The sequence below is a fragment of the Aythya marila genome, assembly GCF_965140915.1.
Source record: "Aythya marila genome assembly, chromosome: 2".
NCBI lineage: Eukaryota > Metazoa > Chordata > Aves > Anseriformes > Anatidae > Aythya > Aythya marila.
Genome location: NC_139043.1, coordinates 126,711,257 through 126,718,942, shown reverse-complemented (window position 1 = coordinate 126,718,942; position 7,686 = coordinate 126,711,257). Strand labels below are relative to the sequence as shown.

At 36.3% G+C, this 7,686-nt stretch overlaps 1 protein-coding gene across 5 annotated transcripts in view; it reads right to left on the bottom strand.

The window, feature by feature from the left end:
- Positions 1–1,073: 1,073 nt before the first annotated feature.
- PKIA (cAMP-dependent protein kinase inhibitor alpha) overlaps positions 1,074–7,686 on the bottom strand; it is a 44,545-nt gene continuing 37,932 nt past the window's right edge. For all 5 annotated transcript variants that reach the window (XM_082752685.1, XM_082752681.1, XM_082752684.1 and 2 more), the window contains one exon: positions 1,074–4,944. In XM_082752685.1, the coding sequence (XP_082608811.1) occupies positions 4,865–4,944 (80 nt within the window). In that variant the 3' untranslated portion in view covers positions 1,074–4,864. The remainder of the gene's footprint in view (positions 4,945–7,686) is intronic.

The window sequence follows — 7,686 nt, the reverse complement described above, 5'->3', positions numbered from 1 at the left end:
GTCCTTAGCATTCAGCATAGTATCCTTTATCATGATAAAAGGTCAGAAAGTCAGCCTGTGAGCCTGCAGAGAACAGTGAGAAGGTTCCGGCTACTTTAATTTCTATCATCTTCCTAGGTGTTAAAGTTTCTGCCTTTCAGAGACTACCCTGCATTCTAAATTGTCCAGGAGTCTCTCATTCTCTTTCATCAGAACCTGTTGATACTCACTTGTCTCCATGGCAAGAGCCTCAGAATTATGTCTGATTCTTTTCTAGTGTATGGCTGAAAATCTGAAGTTGGTTCTGATGTCAAAATGCCACCTAAAATTGAACACTTTCCCTGTTTGAGCTAGAAACCAGCACAGCATGACTTTCCACTGTGTGATAAAGGAAGCTCTTTTCTGCATTGGTTTCCACCTGTCTTACTATTATGAGATGTTGTCCTCCTAATATTGCTGGCCTGTCTTCCTGACTTCATGCTTCCTTCCTGGATCTTTTGCTTCTTTGGCATTAAGAACTTAGTGCATTGATCAAAATAATAAAGAGAAGCATCCTTTCCACTACAAGACTTTAGTCAGTTAACTATACAGAAAATCCAATACAGTATTCCATATCCATCTATTTCTCAGGTATTATTTTACTTAAGGGAAGCAAAGAACAGAAAATTAACAGGGTACAATGAGAAGCAGAGAAAAACAAATGAACAAGTCAGGGCAAAAATACAGCAGTTTAACAGGAGTCTACTGCTGAGGTAAAAGCAAACTATCAAAGTTCAGCTTATATTCCTGTGCTCAGATTTGACCGCAACTTCTATTCTTCTGTGAAAACATTATTGACGTTTCTAAAACATTAAATATAAACATTAAGCACACCTGGAGTTCTTCAGTGTTTAGGAGGAAGAGATACATACAATGAAGTCACAGGTTAACTATTCTGGTACTCACTCCCTCCTGGACACCAGATAATTTCATTAACCATTTGCATGAAATTTAACTCCTCAGGAACTGCCACTCATAGCAGGGCACATTTTTTCCACTTGAAACTTTAAAACTATGAAAGAAAACAGTGACAAGGGAAATACCAGGGACAAGTAGCAGATATACTGGCTGATATTTATTTAATAATTGTTGTATAGAAGATCACAATGAACTTTTGGCTTAAAATTATAATTTGATGAAACCATGGTATCTTTTAATAAAAGTTTAAAGCCCATGAACACACTAAAGGCAGTAAATAGAAAAAAATGACAGTATCTCTGCCCAATTCTAGTTTTATGTCCACTATGTTTAAAGCAGATTTAGAAGGTAAAACCTCCAAGTATGGTTGCAAACATAGTCATAAAATTTACCACGGGCAACTATTTTTTTGGAGTGATGATTCTGTCAAGGGGAAGGAAACACTGAAAATATACACCTACAGAGACAGTGAAGTAAATAAACAAAAACCAACAACAATAATTAAACAACCAACCAACCAAAAAAACCTGTAAGGTGTATTCCTTTAAACTGATAGTCCAGACCTAACTCTGCTGAGTTTATTTAGCTTTTGGACAGATTTTTCTAGCATAATTCTGGATTAAAGAAGCATTTCAACATTTTACCTATCATGAGAGCAGTAAAATACGCAGAAGTCAGATTGGAAGGTTTACTGAAAAAATGACTAAAAAAGGGAAAATAACACAATCAAAGTCTGATTCTACCATTAACATCCCTGTTATGTGGTGCAATTACACTGCAATAGAGGTGTAACTATACTTGAACCAGTGCTATTGTAATTGCTTGAGTAGTAACAGTACTCAAGATACAGTAGCATAATTTGGAATGGACGAACTCCATATATAAACATTCAGGGGGCTCTGAAGGATGTTACTGTGCTGGTAAAATAAACATTCCTAGGATCTGTTCTCCAGCACTGAGAATAGACACCAAAGAACGATCTTTACCTACACTAACAAAGAGGACCTCCAAAGCAGAAAGGTCACATGCTAACTACGTATTGAGAACCTTCTACAGTTTATGAACAGTCCCAAGCCCTGAAATTTTAGCTGGCATGGGTCAAATACATGCTAGTGTGCACTTTAATAATGCAGGGGCATAAACAATCAAATTCCAGTGGCTAAGAACATTCCTTAAAAACTTTATAGAGCTCTGTATTTGAACTGGATCACATGAAGTTAGCCTACTTTTAGATGCTGCAGAAAAAACAAATAAAGAGAATGAGCAGAATTCAACTGATAAAGGAAGCACTCATATACTTCTCAGGGAATGAGGAACATAAGTGGCCTTTTGCTCTACTAAAATTAACAGTGCTATTTTCCATCATAAAGAGATGCATCAAAAAATAGTGAAGGCCTCCATATTTGCTTTAAACACAAAGGAAAACAAGAAGAGAAACAGAAGGAATAAGCAGGTGGAAAGCAGAGAGGAAAACCTGAAATGTATTTTATTTCACAACAGAAAAGACTAAGGAAGAAGAGAAAGAAAAGTATGTAAGGAAAATGAGGAAAGACAACACTTTAACGTACTGTATTACTTATTCCATTACTAACTTTTTCCATGAAAGTTTACTGATGGTGTTTCATGTATATAAAACCCCAAGATCTTATTTCCTTCTGGTGTTAGTGTTAGATTGATGCTAACCAGCAATTCAGGACAAAAGGACGACCAGTTCTTTTCTCTGATCAGGTTGAAGACCTGATTCAGGAGCAAGGTAGAGTTGGGCGGAATCAGTAATAATGTGTTAACTTTGAAAGGAACACCAGGAGAAACAAATGAATAAATAGTTCAAGGGTAACAATATTTTCAAAGCAAATGGACAACTTCTGTTACCAAGAATATAGGGCACTTGACAGCTAATAAGACAGCAAGGCATTCAGCTTCCAAACTTTAAGAGGTGAGAATTAATATTACACTAATGAACCACAAGCATACTGCTTGGTTGTTTTTTTATTAACATTAATAAATGAGCTCATAATACTGATCAGAAGTGTTTTGTTTTTTTTTTTCTCCACACATCTCACAAAAGAATTTCATGTGACAAATACTATGATACATATGGTAGAAACAAATAACTGTGGCCACAAATATGTTTTGTTAACTGATGATTAATATATTCAGGAAGCAATCACACTATTCATTAGTAAAAGTTTACAAACATTAAAAAGTGCATAACATTTGAAACCAACAACAACACAAAAATATATATAATATATATATAATTATATATAAAGAAAGTGACATCACCTCCCATTAATAAAAAGAAAAAAATTCTTCTGACTTTGCAATTGGTGCTTATGTGATTGCCATGGTTTACTAGTCAGTCACTCTCTTTTCTCACCTCAGTCACACACAAGTATAACTTCCCCATTTTGCAGAGTTCAGCCTCATGTATGGCTTTGTCTGCTGGGGCAGGGGTAGGAAGGAAACCAATCAGCATAGCTATGGCAGAATACGTTATTAATTTATAGGTATTAATTTATAGGTTTTAAGTAGTCCCCTGGATGGACAAGCTAACCTGGTATTTCAATAAACGTCCAGTTCAGACTGCCATTTTGGAATAGCTGAAATAGGAAAAATCTAGTATTTTGGGTGCTAGCTTCCAACTCTTTCAACGTCCTTTTCCACAACCTGACCAAAAGGCTCCTGGGGCAGCTTCTAACTCTTGGCTGTGCCTGGTACATCAGTAACAGGCTAGTGGATGTGCAAGCTCAACAGCCTGATTAACTGAGGCATAGCCAAGGAGTAGAAATAGGTAGTTCCCCTGGCTGGATCTGGTTGAGGATCCACTATTTGGACTATCCTGCAATCTAAAACTCATTCCAAAATAGATAATTGGCCATAACCTATGCCACTTATTTTCCCATGTGTATACAAGGACCATCTTTAACAATGTGAACCAGAAAAATCTCTAGCACCATGGAATTTGTTTGAATTTTAACCCATATAAGGTTATAAATGTATTCTTAAAACTACCATTACAATAAAATACTTGGACTAACATTTTAAAAAAATAGCTTGGAGAAAGATTAAGAAATTGGGAGTAAAATTAGAAAACGGGGAAGAATAACATCAAAGATTCAGTCTGAGTCTCTGATATGCAACTAACTACAGGCAAGTGGCAAAAATGTACCAAGGACACAAAACACACCGAAGTATTCACATTAATGAATCGTTTTGAAGGCTCATCTAGTAACAAATTAGAGTGTTGCTGAGTCATTTAGGTTTAGGCATAATCAATTTAGCGGTTGACGTTTTAAATCTATCATGTGCACATCACCACATTATGCAAAAAAAACCAGCCCTTTCAAAACGCGTGGTAGAAAAATTCACAGTAACAGAAATATTCTTCATAAGCAGTTGAGAAGGGGCAGTGTGGAGCATCTAAGTCGTACAATACAAAAACCATTGTAAATAACAGAGCTGTAAAACAGACGCAAAGTTCTAAAAACAGTGCTTTCTTTACAGTTCTTTTAATGGGTGAACACTTTGGCCAGAGAATTTTAAACTCTGAGGATCACACAAGCCTTTGCTTAAGATACACAATTAGATCCTCTGACGTTTCAAAGGCCATTTGCTACAAGATTTACCTGTTTGTTCTACTTTCTAAAAGTGTTCCCATCAAGTAGTCATTATGAAGGGATCCATCTGATGACACTATCCCAAAAATCAATACATGTTCAACCATTGCTAATGACAGAGGTAGAGAAAATTCTGTCTTCTGCCACAGCTTGTACCCCCATTTTTAGCATTGTGTTGACTGGGTTCCAGCAGTGAAGACACATGCACTTGCTTTTCCACCAGCTTGCTCATGGAAACAAATTTGTTCCAGCATGCTCTTGTAGCCTGAAAACATCCAGCAGTTGCTCCAGTCAGTCAAAGTCGGATGTCAGCTTTCTTGCTTTGCTGCCTCCCCTTGGGCCTCCCCCGTTTGCTCACTTGGATTTCGTTGTGCATCTCCTTCTCCTTCTAAAAGATACAACAAAAGGATGAGTGATCCACCCTAGAACAGAGAGATCTTGCTTCCAGAACCCCAACTGTTCTTCCACCAGTCTCAAAACAAAGTAAATCGACTGAAACAAAACAAAAATCTTACATTGAATATAAAACCTTTTACTGCTACAATACTCATACTATGACTTCAAATACAAATCCCTAGCTCCATCAGCCGCTATCCTACACCTAAAGTGGTTATAAATGAAAGAAGTTAAAATATTTGTATATTTTTGATGATTTATTTACTGTGGTACTATGACAATAGTACCACAAATAGACTAGAAAAGCCTCCTCACACCAAGTTTGAACAGAGTTTACTAAAAAGAGGTACAGCTTCAATAGGCGAAGTAGTTTGCTAAAGCGCTGTTCATCCTTTGCCTTTGTTTACAGTGCCATGCCCCAAGGCTTTCAGCCCAGCTGTCTCACTGCAAACCACAGAACGATCTGAGGAATAAAAAACATCTCACAATGACACAGTGAGCAGACAACTCAAAGCCTGTCTACAGAAAGCTAATCGGTGCCTTGACAATGGTCTGTAAATACCTACATGCAAAGTACTGTATTGTACCCTATCTTCTGCCTAATGATTAAAGACCTAGCAGGTCCAGATGGCTGAAAGCTATGTACTAATATGCCACAGATCTCTGAATGCTACAATAATTAGGTATCAATACATAACAGTAAAGAAATAATTTTAAGATTTAGATGTACCCTGTATCTTGGAGGAATTCTGAATCATTTGCATTGATCTGGCTTAGCACAATAGTTAAGAGAAGACAGTTCCAAGGACAAAGTTGCAAAGAGGTCAAAGAAGAGGCATTATTCCTCTTAATTTTTAAGTCTCTTTCATAGGTTACTCCGCTATTCAAACCCAGGTCTTTAGAATAAGGGCAGGATTCTCAACACAGATATTTATCATTTCCTCATTTTAAATTAAACTCTGCCTCTACAGCCTTATTTCTGTGTATAGAAACAAACCCTCTAAATACCTTCTCCTTTTTACACAAAAGAAATAGGATATTGGTAATGGAAAAGAGAACACTGCAAAACACTCAGACTTGGTAACTCTGTTTTGAGCATGGACTGAATACTTATGCTGCAAACTGCCTCTGAAGTTATTGGTTATTACTGAATTCAATCTGATGAGAAGTTGTATTGAAGGTTGATTAACCCACTAAAACAGTGATGTTTGTTCTGTTTGCTGAGGGTTAAGTTATAAATAACAATTTGCTTCGCAATCCATGTTCTCAGAAACCTCTCCTTATTTCTCCTTGTCTCCCACATTACAGAGGTTTCCAATAGGATTGATTTCCTGTGATTTTCACTGTGATTTCCTATTGGATAGAAACCCCTTTTGCCCAAGTTGTCCAAGTACTTTCTACAAAGCCTCTTATACTCGTTCTGATACTATAAAAGAACAGATGAGTGGAATTTCATTTTTTGATTCCTGTTTGCCTGCTCTATCCTCTATTGATACTGACAACTACAGAGTTTTGAATACCCCTCATACTATCCAGGCAACTCAAGCTTTCCTGAAAGGATTTTTATTTAAAAGCAAAACAAAAATACAAACAACAACAACTCAAGAGAAAAATACTTGCATGTATTTGTGCTTAAAAGAAAAATCATCCTGGACACAAAGTCTAGATATTTCACTACCTAAACATTAAATGTAGTGCACAAAAATTTAAAGAAAGCACTAGGATTTTAATCTGCCAGTTCTTCAAATTTACTTCTCACAAGTGAGCTCTTACAAACTCTCTGAAAAACTCACAAGTCTACATCTATTTAATCTACAATACACTTTCTTGGTACTACAAAGTTTGTTTTCTGCTGACAGAGTTCCCTTGCTAAAAAACTTAAAATAGGCTTGGAAAATCCAGAAATTGATGAAGAACATTCTGGAACTATTCTTCCTTCAAAACATGATTGCTGTAAGCTCTTAGAAGTAAGAGTTGTGATTTTAATGCAGCATTTTGATTGCAACAGGTATTATTAAAACAAAACAAAATCATACCAAATAATAAAATATTTTTAAGCCATAATACAGTTGTGAGAGTTGGTTAGCTAGCAACAGTTATTAGTTCTGTCAATGTCCAGATTTTTTTTTTTTTTCTTCTCTCAGGTTACACTTCAAACATTTCTACCATGATCTAAAATCACTTTTAATGACAAACTTCTGCAATCAGTCCTTCATTCCAGTGTGGTACTGCAACACTTCCACTATCCCCATTTTATGTAGATGGCTGGACCATCACAGCTCTTACAAGGAAGCCTCCTTCCCACTTCTGCACTGAATGTGTTCTCTGGCATATCTTCAGACACCAGGAAAACTAGCAGCTTGTTTTAGAGATTAGACTTGCAAAGACTGGTCTTCATTCTTCGTTATATTTTCGCCTTACTACATTTTTTTAGCTATGATTACCTCTAAGATTGTCTGAACATAAAGTTCCTTGGAATTGTACTGTATACCAAGAGTGAGAGATAACCAGGTATCTGGGTTACCTGGTGATTTCCATACTGAAATCTTTCTCTTCTTAGTCAAGACTAAGGATAAAGACATCCCATGATTTTTATTTATTTCACTTTTCTACTCATGAGATGTACACCAGGCTTCTAAGTTCAGATAAAATACATTGCCAAAGAGAATCTGAAACCTGTATTCTGAAGTACACGCTTTAGTAGATATGTTCACTCCATGAATATGAATATTAG